General features: G+C 39.6%; 1 protein-coding gene across 2 annotated transcripts in view; it reads left to right on the plus strand.

Moving 5' to 3' along the window:
- LYST (lysosomal trafficking regulator) overlaps positions 1 to 25,878 on the plus strand; it is a 154,227-nt gene that overhangs the window by 106,048 nt on the left and 22,301 nt on the right. For both annotated transcript variants that reach the window (XM_054022597.1, XM_054022598.1), the window contains exons 33-45: positions 442 to 518; positions 4,855 to 5,043; positions 7,620 to 7,765; positions 7,860 to 7,956; positions 8,816 to 8,877; positions 11,929 to 11,984; positions 12,778 to 12,930; positions 13,318 to 13,562; positions 15,901 to 15,967; positions 18,926 to 19,082; positions 19,469 to 19,609; positions 23,473 to 23,690; positions 24,680 to 24,910. In XM_054022597.1, coding sequence (XP_053878572.1) covers positions 442 to 518; positions 4,855 to 5,043; positions 7,620 to 7,765; positions 7,860 to 7,956; positions 8,816 to 8,877; positions 11,929 to 11,984; positions 12,778 to 12,930; positions 13,318 to 13,562; positions 15,901 to 15,967; positions 18,926 to 19,082; positions 19,469 to 19,609; positions 23,473 to 23,690; positions 24,680 to 24,910 — 1,839 coding nt within the window. The remainder of the gene's footprint in view (positions 1 to 441; positions 519 to 4,854; positions 5,044 to 7,619; positions 7,766 to 7,859; positions 7,957 to 8,815; positions 8,878 to 11,928; positions 11,985 to 12,777; positions 12,931 to 13,317; positions 13,563 to 15,900; positions 15,968 to 18,925; positions 19,083 to 19,468; positions 19,610 to 23,472; positions 23,691 to 24,679; positions 24,911 to 25,878) is intronic.

A 25,878-nucleotide genomic window follows, 5' to 3' on the forward strand; every position in this document is an offset into this window, starting at 1 on the left:
GCTTTTGAATAGTTGCTATGAATGTACACTATATGTCCTAATATGTTACTTAGACAATATGATGTTCTGAGTTGGAAACAGGCCATATGTGAATTAAAAACAACTTTTGCTACTTAGAAGAATGGAACCAATTGATACAAATTGTTGTAAGTCATTTATGTTTTTGACTATATAACTCCTTTCCTTGTTTAAATGATAGTGTTACTGGATTGAAGGTCTGATGCTATAAGATCCTTTAAGTGAGAAGAGATGATTTCACCGAGTGAGCAGACTTGGATTCTGTTGATGTCTATGGGAGCATTGATTTGTGTCTCAGTTGTAACTTTAAAAATAGTTCCGGATGTGGAACTTGCAGATGAAAAACAAAGCATAAATTTTAACTTGCTTAGTTAAACTGGAATTAATTTTTTTTTTTTTTTTTTTTTTTTTTTTAAATTTCAGGATCGAAAGAAGTTTGAGGCAGAAGAATGTGTGAACAAAGCTGTTTGGGAGAAGACTATGACTAATAATCAACAAAAGTAAGTAAAAGATCTATGGAAGAGTATTCTTTAGCATAGCCTGTTGCAAAATGCCACGGGTACTTTATATAAAAAATCTTTTAAAATCAATATCCATGCCTGTTTCAACATTTATTATGCTGTAATTAAGACAGCTTGATTGTAGGTAAGTGACATTCTCTGATTGCCTTCACTAATAACCAATGACATTATTTAAATGTCAGAACATTTAATCTTTTATTTGGCATAGATCTTTAAAAAAAAAAAAAAAAAATTCTTTCCAATGAAAGGCTAGCTACTGTATCCATCAGGATGTTTCTCCCATTGCATGTGAACCATGCAATTAAATGTGTGGCACGTCATTGCAACCAGCTGGTTAGAACACAAAACCACTTTCTTCTTCAAATGCTGGTTCCTGTGTAAATTCCACATGTGGGGTACGCATGCACCTGAGTCCAGAGATTTTAAGAAGTAGCATCCATTGGCCTGCACATCTCCTTGTGCTCCCAAGCAAGGCTATAAGAAGCACTGAGAGTCAACACCCTCTCAGTTCCTTCTTACTGCTGTATGGTCTGAGTTGGAATTCAGTGTCCTCTTTTGCTTCAGCCTTTCAGAAAACCAGTAACTAAGATTGTAAATAGTTATTTTTTAGCTTATTCAGTTCTCCAAACCGGGGACTCCCTTCACATGGTCTGTGACTATGCCTAGGCTCCTGGGCTTGAAAAACTGCATCTCTTGCCCCAGATCCTTCTCAGTCAGCAGCAAACACCAACACTGCCAACTGAGTGGGTATCTCTCACATTTTGGTGAGGTACAGCATTTTTTGCTTGTTTCCACAGAGGATTCCCCAAGCTTGTGAGCTTTAACTTACAAAACACTTAATGGACAAGACTATGAAGCCCCTCTTCAATCTGGGCCAGAAAGACCGCCCACTCCATATATAGACCTCACCAAATGAGCAGTGCCCCTCCAAGCACATGCTTAGGAGTGGAGCTCTAAGTGTTTAAGTCCAAAGATTTTTCCTCTAGGGCTTCCCATGAGAATAAGGGGCATTCTCATGGGCTCAAGGACCGATCCCCAGCAAGGACTGTCCATAAGAGACAAGCTCCTTCCCTGAGCCCATCGAGGTCAGATGAGCCCTTATGCACACACCCTAAGGAACTGGCTCCACACAAAAAAACACAGGATGGAGGGTAAAGTGCATAGAAAGGAGGATATATTGGTTTTGTCAGTGATATTCAGTACCAAAGCACTAGGACAGTCATCCGCTGGTCTCATCCACAAGTGCATCTCCAGACTCTGCGGTACTGACTCATCTACCCAAGGAATGCACTGGTACTCTGGATGCCAACCAGGGCACACAGGGACCTATATGGCACCAGAGGATATCTTTCTCCCTTACCCTCAGCCTCCACTGTTCTCTGCCTCAGCCCTCCTGAGGGACATTACTACACCAGTAGACTATATTACTTCAGTGTCCCAGGAACTGTCGTACTTACAACCATCCGATGGAATTGCACCAGTACTGATAGCTCCACTGTTATAACAGGAGAATTTTCAGATTTGGATGAATCCAATGAACTGGTCCCTCCTTCGTCTCCACAAAGAGAACCAAGCCCGGGTAGGCATTCCAGGATTTACGGACACTATCCTTATGAACATGACCTCCCTGGAGCCTGATGGTTTCCCATGCCATGGGATACCCCTCAAACCGTTGGTCCTGCTTCCTAACCCTATCAGGAAACATGGGATCCCTATACCAGATACCCAGGAACCATCCAGTAGTCTTTCCACTCCTCTCCCTTGCACCAGTGATTAGTTCTGTTGGTGTATGAGGAGGAGGAAGATGTTGAACCAGAACCTCAGGTACTGAAGGGAATCTCCTGTTCTTCCCTGGATGAGGTGGTCTCTCCTGCCACATCCCCACTAGATGATCATAGACAATACCAGGATGTACTATGAAGAGTGGCTAGCGATCTCCAGTTATCTCTGGAGGAAGTCCAAGACCCACAACACCAACTGTTGGACGTTATGCAGCTTCAGGGCCCAAGTATGGTGTCTCTCCCAGTTAACGAGGCCATTTTGGAACCAGTGAGATTGGTCTGGTCTGGTACACCACAGAGACTTGCGTCCCCACACTTAAAAAGGCTGAGAAGTGCTATTTAGTTCTGTAAAGAGAGCTAAATTCCTGTTCTCCTACTCTGCTCCCAAATCCCTGGTTGTACAGACTGCGATGGAACATAATAGGTCTCCGTACCTAAGGACCACCCCATCAGATTGGATTTCCTGGGCTGAAAGGTCTTCTCATCTGGGGGCCTGCCATTTTGCATTGCCAATTACCAGGTCCTGCTAACTAAGTCTGACTTTAGTAACTACTCTAGGCTTGTGGCCTTTCAGAACAACTTTCCTCTGAGGACAGAGCCCAGTTCTCCTCTTTTCTAGAGGAGGACAAGTTGGTGATGAAAATGGCATCTCGATCATTCTATATTATCTGGATTTACCTAGACATCTGATCTGGCAATCAGCTCATTACAAGTTCATCTGGCAGCCATTAGTGCCTTTCTCCACCAAGTAAATGGGTGTTCTCTTTACCCTCTGACATTGTTCATGAAGGCCTCTTCAAGGCCTTTTCTCCAGTCACTAAACTGACATTATTGTGGGAGCTCAACCTTGTGCTGTCAAAGCTTACTAGACCTCAGTTTGTACCCTTAAGTGGGACATGGAACGTGTCGCTATCCACCGTGTTTCTAGTGGCTATCGCTTCGGGCAGGAGGGTTAGCACACTGGCAGCCCTCATGGTGGACATGCCCCCCCCTTATGGTATTTCACAAGGTATTTCCTTGCCTTCACCCTAAATTTTTACCCAAGGTAGTCTCCAGATTCCACCGTAAGCAGTATATTCACTATCTATTCTTTTTTCAAAACTCTGTGTTTCTCCTGAAGAGAAGAGACTTCAGTTCCTTGACATAAGGCATGCACTGGCCTCTTACCTGCAAAGAACAGAGTTCATCAGAAAGTCTCCAAGACTCTTCATCGTGATAACACGCCGATTCCATGGTCAGGCTCTATCTTTTTAGATTTCTCAGCAGGTTTCTGGCTGCATGATTGAATGCTACAGATTAACTTGTATTCCACCCCCGGACAGTATAAGGACCCACTCCATGAGAGCTCAGGCCACCACAGGAGGTCCCAATGAAGGACATATGCAGAAGCAGCTACCTTGAGCTCCATACACATGTTTGCTAGACATTTATGCACTAGTCCAAGCCTCTGCTGCAGTTGCAGCAGTGGATCTGCAGTGCTGCAAGCATCTTTGTTGGCCGACTTCCTTGCACCCACCGCCACTCTGATAACTTCTTTGTCAAACTCCCATTTGTGGAATATACATAGGAACCAGCACTTGAAGTGGAGGTTACTTACTGTAACTGGAGGTTCTTCAAGATGTGTATTCCCTACGTGTATTCCACTACTCAACCTCCATCCCCTCTGCTGTGGATCTGATTAGATTTGCAATAAGAGGAGGAGCTGAGAGGGTGTCGACTTGCACTTTTTATACTCTCACTTGGGAGCATGAGATCTGCTGCGTGTGTGTGGGCCAATGGACACTGCTTGTTAAAATCTTCAGACTCAAGCGCATGGTGCACATGCGTACCCAATGTGTGGAATATAGATAGGGATCACACCTCTTGAAGAACCTCCAGCTACAGTAAGTAACCTCCATATATTTGCCTTCGCATTTGCATTTTTGAGCTTTGCAAACTCTTGTTTCTTGATCCAATTTAATCTTGTGATGGATTATTCAGATCTTTCCACTATTCTTCATAATATAGTTTAGTTGCTATCTCTTTCACTTTTTCTTTCCCTTTGAAAATACACGAAAATACAAATCTCCATCACTGAAGATTTTTGAGAGCTGATTAGACAAATACCTGTCAGGGATGGCCCAGATGATACTTAGTCCTGCCATGACTGCAGGAGGACTAGACTAGATGACCTCTTGAGGTCCCTTGCAGTCCTATGATTCTAAGGCAGCGGTTCTCAAACTGTGGGTCAGGACCTGTTTTAATGGGGTTGCCAGGGCTGACATTAGACTTGCTGGGGCCAAACCTGAAGCCTTTGGCTTTGGCCCCCACACGGGATACGGGAGGGCTTGGGTGAACTCAGGCTTGGTTTCCCCCTCTGCTGCCTCCTCCTCCTCTCCCCCCCGCTGGGGTCATGTAATAATTTTGTTGTCAGAGGGGGTCGTGGTGCAATGAAGTTTGAGAGCCCGTTCTAAGGTATTCAGTACACGGTCTTCACTCAGTACGAAGTATAAAATGCCTAATGTATAATCTTGTTCATATTACTTTTTTCCCAGTCTCTCTCAGCGTCTGGATGCAAAGTCAAAAGATATTTCCAAAATAGCTGCAGACATCACCCAGGCAGTCTCTTTGTCACAGGGAATGGAAAGAAAGAAGGTGATTCAGCACATTAGAGGAATGTATAAAACAGATTTAAGTGCCAGCAGGCATTGGCAGGAACTTGTTCAGCAACTTACACACGATAGGTAAGTGGTGGCCATTTTAGATCTGTATTACTGGACTTAAATGTGGCCATTCTGTACACTTGTGATTTTTAATGTTATAAGCAATTGAAATGTATATGCTTTTTTTTAAAACAAAATTAGATTAACGTGACTTGTACTTGCTAATGCTGCAGCTTCTAAGTTCTTGTGAAATGCTAAATATTAGGACTGTCAAGCGACTAAAAAAATTGTGATTAATTGCACTGTTAATAAGAGAATACTGTTTATATAAATGTTTTGGATGATTTCCACATTTTCAAATATATTGATTTCAATTACAACACAGGATACAAAGTATACAGTGCTCAATTTATATTTATTTTTATTATAAATATTTGCACTGTAAGAATAAAATAAATAGTATTTTTCAGTTCACTTAATACAAGTATTGTAGTGCAATCTCTTTATCATGAAAGTTGAACTTACAAATGTAGAATTATGTACAAAAAATAACTGCACTCAAAAAATAAAACGTAAAACTTTAGAGCCTACAAGACCACTCAGTCCTACTTCTTGTTCAGCCAATCACTCAGAGAAACAAGTTTGTTTATATTTGCAGGAGATAATGCTGCCCGCTTCTTGTTTACGTTGTCACTTGAAAGTAAAAATAGACGTTCACATGGCACTGTTGTAGCCAGCATTGCAAGATATTTGCGTGCCAGATGCACTGAAGATTCGTGTGTCCCTTCATGCTTCAGCCACCATTCCAGAGGATATGTGTCCATGCTGATGCTGGGTTCTGCTCAATAACAATCCAAAGCAGTGCAGACTGATGCATGTTCATTTTCATCATCTGAGTCAGATGCCACCAGCAGAAGGTTGATTTTCTTTTTTGGAGGTTCAGGTTCTGTAGTTTCCGCATCGGAGTGTTGCTGTTTTGGGACTTCTGAAAGCATGCTCCAGACCCCGTTCCAATGAGATTTTGGAAGCCACTTCAGATTCTTAAATCTTGGGTTGAGTGCTGTAGCTATCTTTAGAAATCACACATTGGTACCTTCTTTGGGATTTGTTACATCTGCCGTGAAAGTGTTCTTAAAATGAACGACATGTGCTGGGTCATCATCTGAGACTGCTATAACATGAAATATATGGCAGAATGCGAGTAAAACCATGGAGCAGGAGACCTACAATTCTCTACCAAGGTGTTCAGTCACAAATTTAATTAACACATTATTCTTTTAATGAGCGTCGGCATGGAAGCATGTCCTCTGGAATGGTGGCATATGAATGTTTAGCATATCTGGCACGTAAATACCTCGCAATGCTGGCTACAAAAGTGCCATGCAAACACCTGTTCTCACTTTCAGGTGACATTGTAAATAAGAAGTGGGCAGCATTATCTCCTATAAATATAAACAAACTTGTTTCTCTTAGCGATAGGCTGAACAAGAAGTAGGACTGAGTGGACTTGCAGGTTCTAAAGTTTTACTTTGTTTTGTTTTTGACTGCAGTTATGTAACAAAAAAAAATCTACATTTGTAAGTTGTGCTTTCATGATAAAGAGATTGCACTACGGTACTTGTCTGAGGTGAATTGAAAAATACTATTTCTTTTGTTTGCCATCTTTACAGTGCAAATATTTGTAATAAAAATAATATAAAGTGAGTACACATTTGTATTCTGTGTTGTTGGTCAATATATTTGAAAATGTAGAAAAAAATCCAAAATATTTGATAAACAATAGAATTCCAATTGAAATTTAACAGTGCAATTAAAACTGTGATTAATCACGATTAATTTTTTAATCGTGATTAATTTTTTTGAGATAATCGCGTGAGTTAACTGCGATTAATCGACGGCCCTACTAAATATATTTCCCTGTATATAAGTGGCCAATCCAATGGACAGTTTTTAGATCTTGAAATATCTATAGATTGGCCCTCTATCAAATATAATCAGTGTACGTAATGGGCGAAGGACAAGGAACAACATAAAATTATACTACATTGGAAAGGTACAGTAGTAAAAGTGAAGGGCTAATACAAAGATCTGGTTTGAGTGTTTTGCATAAACTGTATCTTCCAGCCAGTGTTTTTGCAAATGCATTAAGCCAATTCAAGAAATCTTGACTGGCAACAAAAATGCTGTATCTTGTTACTGCAGAAACAAAAGCGTACAAGATCTTTTAAAAAGGAAAGGGTCCAAACAAAGTGCAGTTTCAAACTTAAGAGTGTCCACCATGATGGTACTTCTATTTTTGGACAAGCTGTATTAGGTCGGAGTGTAGCAATTTAATTTACTAAGCACACATTATGCATCAGTACTGTTACTTATTCCCTAGATAACTTTCAAGCAGTTTGCTGACCAATCCAGCAGTACTTACTCATGAATAGTTCTATTAAAATCCATGGAACAGCCCATGAGACTAAGGGACAGCATGATCCAGTCCTCTATTTTATAGCAACATGAGTTGGACAGTGTTTCACTGTGAAATTCATGCCTGTTTGTAATGGTTATGTATTTACCAATTTTTAAAAAAATTAATTAGAATAAATGAGATCTATATAGATATAATGTTGTCATGTTGTTCTAAAATGCTAAAATACTTTCATTTTCAGAACACTCTGGTATGATCCTGTCTGCTACCCAACATCTTGGCAACTAGATCCAACAGAAGGCCCAAACAGAGAGAGGCGCCGTTTGCAGAGGTGCTATTTAACTATACCAAATAAGTACCTGCTCCGAGATAGGCAGAAACACGAAGGTAATAACACTTTTTTTAAGATTATAACTAAATTTTCACAAAAGCTAGAGTGTTAATATTTTAATCGTTTTTTTTCTTTTACACTTTTCAATAGAAGTGATCAAACCCCCTTTGTCTTACCTATTTGAAGATAAAACACATTCCTCTCACTCTTCCACTGTAAAAGACAAAGCAGCAAGTGAGAATATAAGGTAAGCTTTAAATTCAGGAAAAAAATCTTACTCAAAGGAAACTTTTATTTTTTGCCTTTGTTCATGAGGGGTGACCATGAGATGAACAATAGGGATAAGATCATACAATGTTTTCCAACAAAAATATTTTTATTTAAGAAGACTTAACTTGCTTCACTTGTTTGTCATAAATTAAAAACCGCAAATATAGTAGAGTGGGTGACTTGAGAGATGGTAGTGGGTTTACAGAGCTTTTCACTTCTAGGTTGCTGATTTTAAAGCCTAACAATTAGTAGAAAGTCATTACCGTCTGGGTGGTATTGGGCCTATGATCAATGCCTTTGTTGTGGTTCATTTCCAAATATCAGCATTGCAATTGAAATGTATTCGTGCTTTCAGCAGAGGCCCAGAAGTGAATGGATGTGGAGATTGAATTATATTCTCATCCCTTCATTGACTAGCTGAGTAAATCTGCACTTTCACTGCCTATACTATATGTATTCAATGGATAACTAGGTTTTAACTTTGCAGTGCTGGCAATCCAGCACCTTTCACAAGCACCAAATTAGCTTAACATAAAAAAGAGCTGTTTCATGCGGAAAGCAACAAATCCTAAATTTGTAGAAGTGAATATATATTAAAAAATTTGAGCTTGGTATTTCTCTCATAGTTTGAACATTCAGCTGTTTTATTCAGCTGCTCACAATTCTTAAAGAGCTGAGAGCTAGTTTTACACGTTCCTTTGGGATTTGAACACTTGGGGTCACAGAAAAAAGGAAAAATCTACTTGGTTATAGTGTATAGTATTTGAGGCTGTTAATTTTAGATATCTACTGAATTTTATGACTTGTAGTAAATGTTTCTATTTGTATATATGCAGAGTGAATCGAAGATGCATCAATGTAGCACCTTCTAGAGAGACAGCTGGTGAATTGCTGTTAGGTAAGCATAACAGTTTGAATGACTAAATATTAAAAATGTTCTTGTAAAAAGGTTAGTTTAGTTTAAAGAGCAGCTTTAATCCTTCTGTAATAGTTAGAGAAACCTTATTATAGAATCGTAGGACTGGAAGGGACCTCGAGAGGTCATCTAATCCAGTCCCCTGCACCCATAGCAGGACTAAGTACTGTATTATCTAGTATAGATCTAATTCTATTCATGTAAATGTCAGTTTGTCTGGAGTGGCTCACGACTATGAGTGCCTGTCTCAGGGCAGACTGTCAAAAAAACAGGGCAGATACCACCATTCTGGAGTATGGTCTATAATTAGATTTTACCAACACAGTAACAAATGTGAACTCTTGGATCACTTATAACAGTCTCCCCATGGATTCATGGACAATCCCCTGAGACTTTCCAGACTGTTTTGCCATCCACATAGACTGGATTTAGTGATAAATGGTCACTTACATCAAAAATCACATCATAATAATGTTGCTCCCAGTTCCAAGAGACCAGTCACTTACACCAGATCAATTGATACTCTAGATCTTACACCAAAGACAGCCCCTGCAGCCAATCCTGTAATAAACTATTTAAAGGTTTATTAATTAGGAAAAATGTAAGAGAATTATTTACAGGTTAAAGCAAGCAAATGTATATACACAAATGAGTTGCATCTAAATCCAAAGAGTGACAGAGTTGTAGAGATCTGTCAATTCAGTGTGTCTTTCTGGGTAGACCCAGGATCTCTGGCTTCAGTTTGGTTTCTCTAGCCCTGTGAGTTCAGCAAAGAGATTGAAAAAAAGAGTTGATGTGAAGATTTTTCATTTACCTCTTCGAGCATTCAAAGCTACAGGCCTTCTGCACCTACTTCACCATGGGTGGATGGGACAATTAACGCAGCTTTTGTCTTATAATGGCCCCATTTAAATTTTGATGGTCCTCTGAATGGTTTCAGAGTAGCAGCCCTGTTAGTCTGTATCTGCAAAAAGAACAGGAGTACTTGTGGCACCTGAAGAAGTGGCTGTAGTCCACGAAAGCTTATGCTCTAATAAATTTGTTAGTCTCTAAGGTGCCACAAGTACTCCTGTTCTTCTTTTTGTGGCACCTTAGAGACTAACAAATTTATTAGAGCATAAGCTTTCGTGGACTACAGCCCACTTCTAGGTATGCATCCGAAGAAGTGGGCTGTAGCCCACAAAAGCTTATGCTCTAATAAATTTGTTAGTCTCTAAGGTGCCACAAGTGCTCCTGTTCTTTCTCCTGAATGGGTGGGGTGGGGGAATGACAATTCCTGTACCTGGGTTTGCAAGTTCAGAGCAAACATTTATGAAGTTCAGACAAAATTTACATATTTTCTTATAGCATAGAATATCGACATTACAAGTGAGATTAATGCATGCAGCAATTTACAAGCATTTCAGAGTCAAAACGCTAAATACGTTCTTATAAGACTATGCCTATTTTGAGCAAAACTGAGGTACAGGTGAACTAGTCTAGTCTCAGCTATGAGTTTGTCAGTTCTTGCCAAGACTGCAGGCATTAGCTAAGAGCTGGCACCAGATCTGCCAGTGTCACAGTTAACTTTAGAAAATTTAATCCATATATTAACACACAACTGATTTTCGTTCAGACATATGGTTCACATGTATCTTGGAGTATCCGAAATGTTGCTTGACTTTCCACATATTGTACAGAGGATGATGAATAGTCATAGATTACCCCACATGCAGAATATTTTATTTGCGTGTTGCTGCTTTGAGTTGCATGGCTATTGTGCACTTAATGTTTTTTTCAGTCTTAGTTAATTTACATATCTACAGCCTCTATATGAATTTTATTAACACAGACATTCCAGGGTAAATTCATCATTGGCTTATGTGATTGTAACTGCATTTATTGTGGTAGTGGTTTGTGATATACTGGAAGACAGACTAGATAATATGGGGGTCCCCTTCTGGCCTTAACTCTGACTACTGGAGTTCCTCCTGCTTACCCAACTAGTCAGTTTGGCCTTCCTTTCCTACAGTTTTCACAGTGTGCTCATTGGATTTATTAAAAAGAACAGGAGTACTTGTGGCACCTTAGAGACTAACAAATTTATTAGAGCATAAGCTTTTGTGGACTACAGCCCACTTCTTCGGATGCATATAGAGTGGAATAAATATTAATTTATTAATTAATTGGCCTCTCAGAGTTGGTAAGACAACTCCCACCTGTTCATGCTGTGTGTGTGTGTGTGTGTGTGTGTGTGTGTGTGTATCTCCTCAATATTTATTCCACTCTATATGCATCCGAAGAAGTGGGCTGTAGTCCACGAAAGCTTATGCTCTAATAAATTTGTTAGTCTCTAAGGTGCCACAAGTACTCCTGTTCTTTTTGCGGATACAGACTAACACGGCTGCTACTCTGAAACCTGTCATTCGATTTATTGTTACTTTAAGTCATTGAATGCTTGTCAAGGATCGTATTTAGCTTCATTTCTACCAAGGTTGGGGCACATCTCTTACGAGAAGAGGCTGAGGGAACTGGGGTTATTTAGTCTGCAGAAGAGAAGAGTGAGAGGGGATTTGATAGCAGCCTTCAACTACCTGAAGGGGGGTTCCAAAGAGGATAGAGCTAGGCTGTTCTATGTGGTGGCAGATGATGCAACAAGAAGCAATGGTCTCAAGTTGCGGTGGGGGAGGTCTAGGTTGGATATTAGGAAACACTATTTCACTAGAAGGGTGGTGAAGCACTGGAATGAGTTACCTAGGGAGGTGGTGGAATCTCCATCCTTAGAGGTTTTTAAGGCCTGGCTTGACTAAGCCCTGGCTGGGATGATTTAGTTGGTGTTGGTCCTGCTTTGAGCAGGGGATTGGACTAGATGAGCTCCTGAGGTCTCTTCCAACCCTAATATTCTATGATTCTAAGTGCTGTGCTTTTTACTTACTATTCTGAACAGCATCGTTAGTGCTTTAGACATCATGTATAATCATTTTATAGATGTTAAAAGTAAAGACAAATTAGTATAGTAACAGTCACCTTTTGTATAAATATTCCTCTCTGCAGGCAAATATGGAATGTATTTCGTTGAAGACAATGCTTCTGACACAATAGAAAGTTCTGTGAGTATGAGCTGAATTTTTTCACAGATCACACATTTTTCTAAATTCTCTAAACCAGAACCAAGAATAACTTTGGTGCTTTATCATTTAAAATCACCATAATATTAATTTTTAATTTGTATATTAAGATATCTGGGAGTTTGAATTCATAGACTGTTAGACTCTATTTGTGTGTGATTATTTGAGAATTTTAAAATGCTTATCTGCCAACATTTCAGCAATAACATACAAATGCCCTGAGTAAGGCTGATAGTCTCTTTATTCTATAATGGAAGTTTTATTCCCAATTCTACCAGTCTTTTAATATGTTGTGTTATAAAAACACCAGATTTTATTATATATTATTATGGTAGTGCCTAGGAGCCTTAATCATAGACCAGAACCCCAGAATTAGGAATCATAATATACTTCTCTATTGAAAGGTGAAACTTGTGGATAAAAAAAGATTTGTTTTTATTACCCTAAAGTGACATTTGATAGAGCTAATTCTTATGATCCCTAACAGTGTCTTGTATTGACGTAGGGGTGAAACAGATTAAAAACAAAAGATCTATTAAATAGTTTTCATTCTATAAAGTCTTTGGTAAACAACTTAATTCTTTGTCTATTAGAGAAATGCAGCTTAATTTAAGATTTTCAAAAGCACAAGCCAAAGTTTAAAGTAAATTACTACACACAGAGCATTAGTTTACAGTATGCAGTATTAATAAATGGAAACTGACTGCAAATAGGGCTAATTTTAAAGGCTCCTGAGCAAAACATTTTCTGTATCAATCTACTGTATGTTCCTCAGAGTTTTCACGGGGAAACTGAACCAGCATCATTTTCTTGGACATATGAAGAAATCAAGGAAGTTCATAAGAGATGGTGGCAATTAAGAGACAATGCTGTGGAAATATTTTTAACAAATGGCAGAACTTTACTCTTAGCTTTTGACAACATAAAGGTAACAGTGTGGCATTAATGCATGGTAATATATAATGTGTATAAAGATATTTTTTATAATTTCTTCAATACATAATGTGTATTTTCATGGAATACATTAAGAAAAACAATGGGTAGGATTCTTTGAATTCTTAGGTACTTCTGGAAGCTGATACGAGTTAAGGGCTCAGCCAGGCTTTTTGATAGACAGGATGTGTCACAGGTATGTTCTAAAAACAAAGGACTAAACCAATTCAATATCTTAATGTTGTGACTTTTTATCACATTGTTCTGATCTCACTGATCTCTAGAATCTTGTAAATGAGAGAATCTTACATACTGTAGGAGGAGATGTAGTTTATGACAGTTTAAATGTGTTGCTTGATTAAAACTACAATAATTTTTTTAGGTCCGTGATGATGTGTACCACAACATCTTAATGAACAGCCTGCCTAATCTTTTGGAGTATGGGAACATTACTGCTTTGACCCACCTATGGTACACAGGACAGATTACCAACTTTGAATACCTGACTCATTTAAACAAACATGCTGGCCGTTCCTTCAATGATCTCATGCAGTATCCAGTATTTCCCTTTATACTTTCTGACTACACCAGCGAAACATTGGACCTAAATGATCCATCTGTTTATAGGTAACATGAAATCTTTGAAATTACTCCTTTCCAGATAACTCATTAAACTGGTTATTTCAGTAAAATCCACTTATGATCACCCTGATAAACCAAGACTTAATTAGGAAGATTGCTAGGAAACACATCTGGTCTAATGGTATTTGAATGACCTTTAACAATAGGTAGGTGGCTCATCTAGTCAATTTGAATAGCATACCTGTTGTTACCAGCATTTATGTTCACAGTAGTTGGCAAGTCTCACTCAATACCTGCTGTCTTACACTTCCAGATATACATTCCTTTGTCTTAAAACAAAAAACAGCCTGTAACCAAAGACCTCCTGACAATTTAGCAAAACATAACCAAAACCAGAATTATGCTATGAGCAACTTGCCAGTTACCAAAGGTAAATCTATATCAGCTAGTTGTAAACAGACTAAAAGGTGTCCACACAGGCACAATCTTAACTACATTGATTTTTAAAATGGATTTTAGTGAAGTTGGTGAAGCTCTTGTGTGTAGTGTGAAAGTCAGGCTAGGCAACTGCAAGAGGAGTAGTCCTGTTGGGTTCTGGGAGGTGGGCGGTCACAAGCCCACCCACAGCTAAAGGCTCCTCCCCAAGCCTAAGGGCAGGAACTATTGAGCTTGGGACTCAAATAAGTATTGAGGACAACAAAATAGTAAACAAGGACAGGTGTGCATGTCGAAGGGTCAGAATCAGGGAACCTGAAGAGGACACCGACCAGAGAGCCCCGGACAGCGCCCACTGCTCCTCAGAGATGTCAAGGGAGCTGCCAGCGGAACTCTGCCTGGATATGTGAACGGAGAGAGGAACAGAAATAGGCCCCACAGTTGCAGAGCACTCCCTCAGCTAGCATCCTCTCCCTGGTGTTACAGATGGCCACTTTGGCCATTGCTAGGAGGAGGTTGACGAGCAGGGGCCACGAATGGGGTGTGCATAAATTAGAAGCTGGGAGCAGAAGTGCAGCCAGAACCACAAAAGTATGTCCAGAAGAAGCTGGAAAAGGGGCTGCACACCCAAGGTAGGCCAGGATCTCCCTCATGTTGCAAAAGGGACAGACATCTGTGATAAGGGTGAACCGCACCAGGTATGTGCCTGTGCTCACAGCTCCATGAAAGAGCTGCCAAATAATATCCCCGGAGGGCTGTGGGACCAAGGCAGAATACAGACTGGCCCACCAGGGTCATCACCCTCAACAGATGGCAATAGGTCCCGCCACTTAGTATCGAGCAAGAGGAGTGATGGAAGGCAGGTATGTTAGCCTTAGAATGAGAGAGGCCATTTTTCCTATAAACTGAGAAAGAGTTACTTCAGGTCAGTTAGGGATACCTGAGTCCAATTAAGGGCTTCCTGACACTGTTTAAAAACCCCTCCTCTGATGAGAGACTGGGAGGAGAGATGAGCTGCTGCAGGGCTAGTGGCAGCAGGGAGATAGGCTTTTCCAGGGTGAGAGGCTGCTTTCCTCCCTACAGGGGAAACAGCCAAAGCTGAGTGCCTGTTTAGGGGAAGGGTTGACACATCTGGGGCCAATAACAGGACAACACCCCACCCCACCACCCCACCACAGCAGGGGGGCAGGGAAAGGTACCCCCCCTTTGTTTGTGTTTTGTAAATTGGTTTTCTTTTATTAGCTGGAGGAACCCTCCTTGGTAGGGTGGCCAACTCTGACTGAAGCTATTCCAGGAGATTTTTTTCTTCCCCCAACATGTCATGTCATTTTCTTAAAATATCCTATTAAAATCTCCTGGATTGCTTTCAATAGTCACTGGGAGATTGATACCAATTCCAGGAGACTCCGGGCCAATCCTAGAGCGTTGGCAACCCTACTCGTTGGGCCTGAACTGAGGCCTACCTTGAAAATACTGATAAGAAAATACAGAGGGGGAAGATGCACACTGGCCAGAGTGGGCCTGATTTGTGGGGGAAGTATTAATTCTAGTGACAGAGAAGGTGCCTTGCCACGGTAGACAAGGCATTACTCTTAAAGGGATGCTACAAGTCAGGATTGAAGCATGTTGGTGGGGGCAGAATGGGGAGTATGCTGCCTGTTGCCTATACTGTAACTGTTCTGTAGACAAATGACTTTCATTCCTCTAGCACTAACATCAAATGGCCAATTTTAAATTAAGAATATGTATTTTTATAGTCATTTTATTTTCCTAAACTCATATGTAGAGCTTTGTTCTTAGGATTTGTCTTTGTATTTGTCCTTTTATATTTTAACTCTTCTTAATCTAATTTAGTTAAAAAGATCAGTCTTTGTATATGTTAATCTACATTTTACTGAATTTTCTAATTTCATATGAAAATAAGATGTCAACGTTTCTCCTATTACAGAAATCTAGCCAAACCCATAGCTGTACAGTCTAAAGAAAAGGAAGATCGATATGTGGATACTTACAAGGTATCTTAAACTTTCATTTCTACAATGTGTTTTATTCTGGTATCTAAAACCAAAACAATATGATGTATGTTGGGGTTTAAATTCATGACCAGCCAGATAAATACATATGAAGTTAATCAAAGAAGCTAAAGAAATAAATATATCTCTGTAAATTGCCTTGCATTTTGTCTAAAAAATTATATTGTACATCTGGGTTTTTTCTAGTATGCAACAGAACAGTTATGTTTGTCTTCAAACATCCTGGGTCATTTAAAGATTTTGTGCGGTTAATTTAATTGATAAAAGTATTTCCTCATCTCCTAACATCAATCTAGTTTGAAAATAGATCTGATCATATAGAGTAGAATTAGTATTCCATTAGTGCTGCCTGCTGTTGCTACTGAGTGTTTGTTTATGGTGACTGTGACCGATTTCCCCCCCCCCCCCCGGGTGCCACCTGGAACTGGGGTACCACTGCGCCCTCTGAACCAACAACCTGGGCTCCCTGTCACACTGTTGCTGTGACAAGCTGCAAAGTCCTCCAGCCTGCACTTACACCAGAATTCACATAGATAGGGACACACCCACCTGCAGTTACACACAGGCTCTCTAACCACCAGCTTCCCAGCCTAAGACCCCAGAGCAGAACTGTCCTGCCCTGGTCAAATCTGGCGAGTATATGAGTTTAATAACTGGCCCGCCTCTCCCTCAGTGTGAAGAGAACAATGTACACTTGTGGTAACCAAGCAGAGATTTTCCACAAGCACTCCAGTCAAAGATCACTGGTTTGGATTAAAAAATAAAATAAGTTTATTAACTACAAAAGACAGATTTTAAGTGATAACAAACAGATCAAAGCAGATTACGTAATAAATAAACAAAACACAAACTAAGTCTAAGATACTAGAAAGATAGAATACGAACTAGCAAATTCTCATCTTGGCTGATGATACAGGCAGACTGCAGATTCTTATGGGACAAGTTGCACTTGCTTTACAGCTTGGAATCCCCAGGTCTTTCATACACAGGCTAGAAATCCGTTTAGCCTTGGTCCAGCACATCCTCCAGTTTAGTCTTTGTTCCTCAGGTGTTTCCAGGTGTCTTCCTGTGTGTGGAATGAAGAACTACAGATGATGTGACTCCCTGCCTTATATAGCTTTAGCATATGACGGGAGCCCTTTGTTTCAAAACTTGGTTACCAGACTGGTCTGTGGAAAAATACTGACATCCCAAGATGGAGTCTAGAATCATGTGGACTGGTCACATGTCCTTGTAGAGTCATAGCAGCCATTACTTACAGGCTGTCTGGAGCATTCTCAGGAAGGCTCACCGAGTGGGGGGGAGATAAGTTTCTCCTAAGGACTGTTGTTTTCCCTAATGGCTCATTGCCCTGAATAGGCCCTTCCCAACCAGCTATCTAGACTGAAAGCATCTTGCCTAGTGGGCGTTACCCATGCGTAATTACATTTGAAGTACAGATACATAGTGTTTATAACTTCAGATATAAAAATGATACATGCAGACAAATATGATTTGCTGAATATGATTATCCTATCTTTTCCAATGACACCTCACTTGCATTATCTTGCACAAAATGCATCATAATTATGCCATAACCATATTATTATAATACTATGAAGAATATGGGGTGCAGTCATAGTGACCATGTCAACAAATGTATCTTGTTCCTGGTCTCTCTCCCCTCCCCTCCCCCCGCCCGAATTAAATTCCATAGCGAAAGTCTTGATGGGTCTGGAAAGCATTTACACATGGGCCTTTCATTTAGATTTGCATCAAGATCTGGAGTGTGCTTTGACAAAAGTGTGTGTATGAACTTGTTTTGATTTTAAGTTTAGTGTGAAAAACCCACATTATGACACCACAGTGTTCCTGGACAGCAAGAACAGTATTTATAACTAGAGCAATATATTGTGAACGTCAGGTGGTCTGTTGCTTAAAAGCTTAAGTGTGCATATGCACTGTCATTTGTGGTTGAATTGATGTTTTTAAAATGAAATTTTGATGGAAACCATCGATGTATGGCACTGTTTCCTCTTCATTCAATATTTATGTAAAATGATTTAGCAGATTGTCAGTTAGTACACTGCCATAGTGATGTCAATTCTTTATTACTAGATTGCTGTATGGGCTCAAGCATGTAAGTGATGGGCTTTCTAGTGTAGTGAACCTGACATCCATATTTTCAGTGGCAGTTTCAAACTGATTTAGGATAAAATTCTTAGGCACCTACTGAGATTTTCAAAGATATGTATCTGCATCTCTGCCTAAATATCTTTGTAAATCTAGCCCTAAGTCCTCTTTTGAATGTAAGGTGTTGGCTCCTAAGTCACTTTGGCACTTCTGAAAATGTCTTTGATCTGATTTTTCTGCAGCTTTTGCTACAAAAACTCATATTTACTATCCCTTTAAATTTGCTACCCCTAAGAATAAGTTTTTGGCTGGAAGATTCAGGATTGTCTCTTTCCTGAAAGTTACACCTTTTCATAAAGGTCAAATGGCACCTGGTCCACACTATAGAAGTTACCTATTTCTGAAAAAGATTAAACCAACAGGTGCAGCTGAATTAGTCTTGAACAGAGTTAACTGCAGATGTAAAATAGGACAAACCATGGTTAGTACAATTTCCGAAAACCATGGTTAATGTTTTGAAAGGTGAAAAGCTGAAGCATTGGAAACAGTTATTGGAATGGTCTCTTCCAGAAAAATATTGTGTGGTAAAAATGAATAACTAATTACTTCAGACAGCAGCTATTTTTACAACTGGAAAAAAAAACCCACCAGGTGAGGCCCTTTCTTCTAAATGAGAGCTTAAATTCTTCAGAAATTGTCTGGGATAAAAAGCACCAGTGAAGTGCTGGAAGGATGTATCTCTTAGTATAGTATCCTAGCAACATAGCTTTTAAGTAGCATGTTGGATAAAATACAACACCCATGCTTTACCTGTTCTTCCTGTTCTAGTATTTGGAAGAGGAGTACCGCAAAGGAGCTAGAGAGGATGACCCAATGCCTCCTGTGCAGCCTTATCACTATGGATCTCATTACTCCAACAGTGGAACTGTACTTCACTTTCTAGTTAGAATGCCTCCTTTCACTAAAATGTTCTTAGCTTATCAAGGTAAGATTAATTTTGGTAAAAATGATGAATGAAAAATAAAGTGAAATTATCAAGTGTGGTAAATTTGGAAATCTGACCTACCTTGACAGTGGACCCTTTTGAGGCTTTCATAAAGAGAACCCGCAGTACATGAACTCTTTGTGCATCTCACAAAACTCTAAATCTTCTAAAAATGTCTGTATATCTTCTGTGATCAGTTAGAAAAAAGTCTGCTCTCTATGGCTTTTAACTCTAGATCTCACATGTAGCAATTGGGATCTAAATGTTCAGGCCTCAGCCAAGCAAAGTTGGTGAACTTGAACTTTTTGAGGTAACACAATACCGATTGTACGTTGATGTTTTCCTCTTGTCAAGGTAATAAACTCAGTTTTGGTTTTTCTTTGCAGATCAAAGTTTTGACATCCCAGACAGAACCTTTCATTCTACCCACACAACTTGGCGCCTCTCCTCCTATGAATCTATGACTGACGTGAAGGAGCTTATCCCAGAATTTTTCTATCTTCCAGAGTTTTTAGTTAACAGAGAAGGTATATGAGACAGTGCCAAAATGATCTCTAAAAAGGCACAAGGATTAGGCCTCTGGGTTGAAACTGATAATTCCATGTTATGATCAGGTTTTTTCCCCCCATGTTTTTTAATTGATTGTGAAGGGGAAACCTGGCAGGTCCAGATCTTGAATCTTTAGCCACAGAGGCTTCAGATTGACTCTACTGTTGCCACTTTTGTTAGTTCTGCAAGCTCAGACTTCATGCTCATGAGGTGTATTGCCATAGTCTTATTTGATTTCAAGAATAAGTCATTGCGGAGAAACTAAATGGATTCTTTGCTTCAGTCTTCACGACTGAGGATGTTAGGGAGATTCCCAAACCTGAGCTGGCTTTTGTAGGTGACAAATCTAAGGAACTGTCACGAATTGAAGTGTCACAAGAGGAGGTTTTGGAATTAATTGATAAATTTAACATTAACAAGTCACCGGGACCAGATGGCATTCACCCAAGAGTTCTGAAAGAACTCAAATGTGAAGGTGTGGAACTGTTAACTAAGGTTTGTAACCTGGCCTTTAAATCAGCTTTTGTACCCAATGACTGGAAGTTAGCTAATGTAACGCCAATATTTAAAAAGGGCTCTAGAGGTGATCTCTGCAATTACACACCGGTAAGTCTAACGTCTGTACTGGGCAAATTAGTCGAAACAATAGTTAAGAATAAAATTGTTGACACATAGAAAAACATAAACTGTTGAGCAATAGTCAACATAGTTTCTGTAAAGGGAAATAGTGTTTTACTAATCTATTAGAATTCTTTGAAGGGGTCAACAAACATGTGGATAAGGGGGATCTAGTGAACATAGTGTACTTAGATTTCCAGAAAGCCTTTGACAAGGTCCCTCACCAAAGGCTCTTATGTAAATTAAGCTGCCATGGGATAAAAGGGAAGGTCCTTTCATGGATTGAGAACTGGAACAAAGGGTAGGAATTAATGGTAAATTCTCAGAATGGAGAGGGATAACTAGTGGTGTTCCCCAAGGGTCAGTCCTCGGACCGATCCTATTCAACTTATTCATAAATGATCTGGAGAAAGGGGTAAACAGTAAGGTGGCAAAGTTTGCAGATGATATTAAACTGCTGAAGATAGTTAAGACCGAAGCAGACTGTAAAGAACTTCAAAAAGATCTCACAAAACTAAGTGATTGGGCAACAAAATGGCAAATGAAATGTAATGTGGATAAATGTAAAGTAATGCACATTGGAAAAAATAACCTCAACTATACATACAATATGATGGGGGCTAATTTAGCTACAAGAAGTCAGGAAAAAAATCTTGGAGTCATCGTGGATAGTTCTCTGAAAATGTCCACGCAGTGTACAGAGGTGGTCAAAAAAGCAAACAGGATGTTAGGAATCATTAAAAAGGGGATAGATAATAAGACTGAGAATATATTATTGCCCTTATATAAATCGATGGTACGCCCTCATCTTGAATACTGCATACAGATGTGGTCTCCTCATCTCAAAAAAGATATACCGGCACTAGAAAAGGTTCAGAAAAAGGCAACTAAAATGATTAAGGTTTTGGAACGGGTCCCATATGAGGAGAGATTAAAGAGGCTAGGACTCTTCAGTTTGGAAAAGAGGAGACTAAGGGGGGATATGATAGAGGTATGTAAAATCATGAGTGATGTGGAGAAAGTGGATAAGGAAAAGTTATTTACTTATTCCCATAACTTCATTTGATGACCCCTAGTTCTTGTATTAATAGGCAGCAGGTTTAAAACAAATAAAAGGAAGTTCTTCTTCACGCAGCGCACAGTCAACTTGTGGAACTCCTTACCTGAGGAGGTTGTGAAGGCTAGGACTATAACAGAGTTTAAAAGAGAACTGGATAAATTCATGGTGGTTAAGTCCATTAATGGCTATTAGCCAGGACGGGTAAGAAATGGTGTCCCTAGCCTCTGTCTGTCAGAGGGTGGAGATGGATGGCAGGAGAGAGATCACTTGATCATTGCCTGTTAGGTTCACTCCCTCTGGGGCACCTGGCATTGGCCACTGTCGGTAGACAGGATACTGGGCTAGATGGACCTTTGGTCTGACCCGGTACGGCCTTTCTTATGTTCTTAAGAAAACCATAAAAGTTAATCCAGACAAGGATGTTTGGTAAATGTAGAAAATTAAAATCTGTTTGTTATAACTGAAAGAGCATCTGCTCCTTTCTATTGAGGGTAATGTGCTTCTGATAAATCTGTTTATTTTTTTCAGCTAGTTACATTTTAGGAAAACAACAAGGAGTCTGGTGGCACCTTAAAGACTAACAGATTTATTTGGGCATAAGCTTTTGTGGGTAAAAACCTCACTTCTGAGGCTTATGCCCAAATAAATCTGTTAGTCTTTAAGGTGCCACCAGACTCCTTGTTGTTTTTGTGGCTACAGACTAACACGGCTACCCCCTGATACTTGTTACATTTTAGGATTTCCCCAGGAGGCTCTGACAATCTGTCAGTTGTTTTGAGAGAGTTTACTGCCTTCATGCTGTCCTCAAGGGACTTGTGGCTAGATCCAATATGGTGCTGGGTGCCAACAATGCCCAATAAAACCTTTGGGAATTGAGGGCACTCAACATCTTACAATAGTGTTCAGCACTTTGTAAGATTGAGCCTTTTTTATTCATGTTTCCTTGTTAAACTTAAATTATAACTGGTGGAGTCAGGTGGTGGTGACGGGGTTGAATGTGAAAGAGCGACTGACCATCGAGAATGGAATGGAAAAGATCAGTGATGGAGGATGGTGAAGGAAGTGTTTTACTGAGTCAGTAGAAGACTTCAGTGACTATAGCAAGAAGCAGTGTTAATGCTGAGTATTACCCATTCTGGACCTCAGGTAGCGCTGTTGCACAGTGGGGATATCAAACATTTGAAAGGTTTGTGCTCCGCCCCCCTCCCAAAAGTACCATCTGTTTGAAGCTGCTAAGAGAATTTGAATGCTAGTAGTCCCAGTGGATATAGTGTACAGAGTGCATGTGAGACTAAAGTACATGATTATTTAATTTATCACATGGCTTTCCACATGGATATTGCCAGCCCACTTACTGTATACAGTTCTGTAATATAGTTAGATCATTTCTACACTAGGGTTCAGAAGCATGTTATCACCTTTCCAGCAAGAACTGTGTTTAAGCACTCTTCCCTGCAGAGATTCAGAAAAGGCCTATAGATTCACAAGGCTTTTGAAAATGCTGCTCAGAGTGAAATGGGTGCAGATTTCTTTTTAAATATAGATCAACCAAAATTTTGGGGACTTTCTGGGTATCCTACAGAAAACACTTCTTTTATGAGGTTTTTGGAGAAGATTCTTGGAGATAGTGGCACTGTGGGAGGCAGAAAGAAGCTTTTTTTTTTTTTTTTTTTTTCTTTTTCTTTTGTAGCTTAGTTACTGGCTGATTCAAATTACCTTGCTCATATCTGAATGTTTTTTTAACACTGCTGGGTTCATTATGTTATTGTAGGAATGAGTAAGTATCAGGACACCTAGAACTCTTGCAAAGACCTTCCTTTTGTTGCTGTTGTAATTGAAATCCTAAAATTGTGCTTTCTGCCATGTTGCCCCTCATGCTTGGGTGGAGCTCCGCATAAACTTTCCTTCTCAGTGATGCAGATTAAAAAAGGGACTGTTAAGCTGCTGGTGTGCTGAGACCACTGCCTATCTGCTGATAAATATTGTCTCACTGTTTTCTTGTACTGCCCAATCTGTCTGTAGAGCCGGGACTGTCTTTTTGTTTTGTGTTTGTACAGCACCTAACACCATAGAGTCCCCATCCATGACTGGGGCTCCTAGATTCTACAGTAATATAAATGGTAAATAATAAAACCATATAAACCTTCCTCTTTACATTTCTAGGTTTTGATTTTGGACTGCGTCAAAATGGTGAAAGAGTAAACCATGTCAATCTCCCCCCCTGGGCTCGTAATGATCCCCGTCTCTTCATCCTGATTCATCGTCAGGCTTTAGAGTCTGATCATGTCTCCCAGACAATCTGTAACTGGATTGATTTAGTGTTTGGGTATAAGCAAAAGGGCAAGGCTTCGGTTCAAGCTATCAATGTCTTCCATCCTGCCGTAAGTATTTTTTTGTCAAGTAATCTGTTCATAGTATAAAATTATTTGATCTCTGAGATGGTTTGACCGATTGCTTGGAAAACATCGAGTTTTAGGCAAATTCCCTTGAAATAGCTAACTATCAAAGAACAGGGAAAAAGACTGAATATTTAAATGAAGAATTGGTAAAATCTCAGGGTTTGTGACATGAAGGTCAATTATGTCTATTTTAAATCATTTTTCTTGGGCTAAAGCTAGGCAGGGAATTGTCACACAATGTATGTCTACTTAAAAGCCTATTGGACAATTAGTCATTGTTTGCAATAATATCTAGAAATGCAGTATTTTTGTTTCCTCTTCCATCAAAAAGAAACCTTTCACTTTGGCAGATTGTAACGAAGGCTGCAGCAGAGATAAGTGAAGTGTCTGATTAGAGAGAACAACATTTATGCTATTCCTCCTCCACAATCATTTATGTGCCTTACTGTACTCACCTGCTACATAATTAATGTCCCATTTAAGCTAAACCCCTGTAGTGGCCTTAACTTTGGATCACAGAACTGGTTAAGCCTCTGCATTACACTGCAAAAGCCTCTGGATTTACTCAGGACAGTGGTGAAAGGAGAACAAGATGACTAAGGCCTTGTCAATTTCAAAAGAATTCCTAAATTGTACATTTTCAGGTCTCAAAATGCATTCCTTGAAAGGCTTATATTTTAGCAGTGCAGCAGCCTGACTTTGTCCAGCCAGGCTCTCTCACTTATGGGTTTCACCCCTGTAATTTAATTGCTCATGGTAAAATAGAGTATTTAAATGTCAATCATATAGTCCCCTTGATTCATGCTGGTTTTCCTTAACACTTTAGGGTGTAGTTCTGCAATTCTGTTGCATCCAGAAGTCAATTACAGAAGGGCTGAAGACTCTGGCTCTAAGCTTGTGCAGTTTTAGTTGGGAAACATTTTTCAAAGATAACTTTACTTAGCTTTTGTGTTTGCTGTTTTACATTTTAGACCTACTTTGGGATGGATGTTTCTGCTGTTGAGGATTCCGTTCAAAGAAGAGCCCTGGAAACAATGATAAAAACATATGGACAAACCCCTCGTCAATTGTTCCACACAGCGCATGTCAGCAGACCCGGATCCAGGCTCATAATAGAAGGAGAACTTCCCGCTGCCATGGGGTTATTAGTGCAGTTTGCTTTCAGAGAAACCAGGGAGCACGCTAAAGAAATAGTATATCCAGTATGTAATTTGATTCACAAGATTGCTCAACATTCACAGGCTGTAATTACTGTACCCTGATATACACATCTGAATAATTAAGCAAAATGGCTGCACTTGCACTGTATTAATGAAAAGCGTTAGCAGTATATCTTCTGCACATTTAAGACATTTCATGATGATGTGGATCAGAGCAGAACTGGCTCAATGACTTGAGGTGCCCAAGCTTCTGGAGGAACCGTGTGGCAGTGAATTTCTGTCCTTGCTGATCCTACTCCCAGAGTGTATAACGGGTGGAGGTGGGGGGCGGAAGGTGCTGGACTGGAATAGTTTGTTCGTTCTCTCTCTCTCCACAATGGAAGTAGGAGATTTTTCTGCTCCACAGAGCACCAAATAGTCTGTCATGCCTGAGGCAAATCTGTTTCAGTATATGCCCATGTGTCTTTCTGTAGGAAATGTGGTTAGTAAATATCTCTTACTGTAGACTGAGCTTCAAGATATTTTGCTTCAGACCTTTTGCAAAATTTAGGGCAGAATTAAAATAAGCTTTTTCATCGGATATTTGTCAGTAAGCAAACTGAAGTAAAGAAGAAGTTTCTAAGCAGTTCTTCTGTTATTGTAGGATAATTTTATTGTCTTCTTTGAGTCAGTATTTTTCAGTACAACCTCATTACCATTCTTCTCACCCTTGAAATTTAGGAAGAACTACTGGAAAAACAACCATTCTAATTTCCATGTGTAAATACGCATGTGAAAGTTGCAAATTAGTTTTGTTTCTGTATTGAACAAGGTTATCAAATGAATTACTTTCTGGTTTCTGCCAGTAACCGTTTGGAATTTTTTTTTATCTGTATATTTTAGTATACAAGTGACTTTAAGTACCCATAAAATATCATTTTAAACTTAAAAATATCAGGGCTCAGAATGACTCTTTTGAAGCTATAAAAGCTCTGAAATGTGAGAGAGCCCAATAAATTCAGGACTGTTGA

This window comes from Malaclemys terrapin, chromosome 3 (assembly GCF_027887155.1).
Source record: "Malaclemys terrapin pileata isolate rMalTer1 chromosome 3, rMalTer1.hap1, whole genome shotgun sequence".
Classification (NCBI taxonomy): Eukaryota; Metazoa; Chordata; order Testudines; family Emydidae; genus Malaclemys; species Malaclemys terrapin.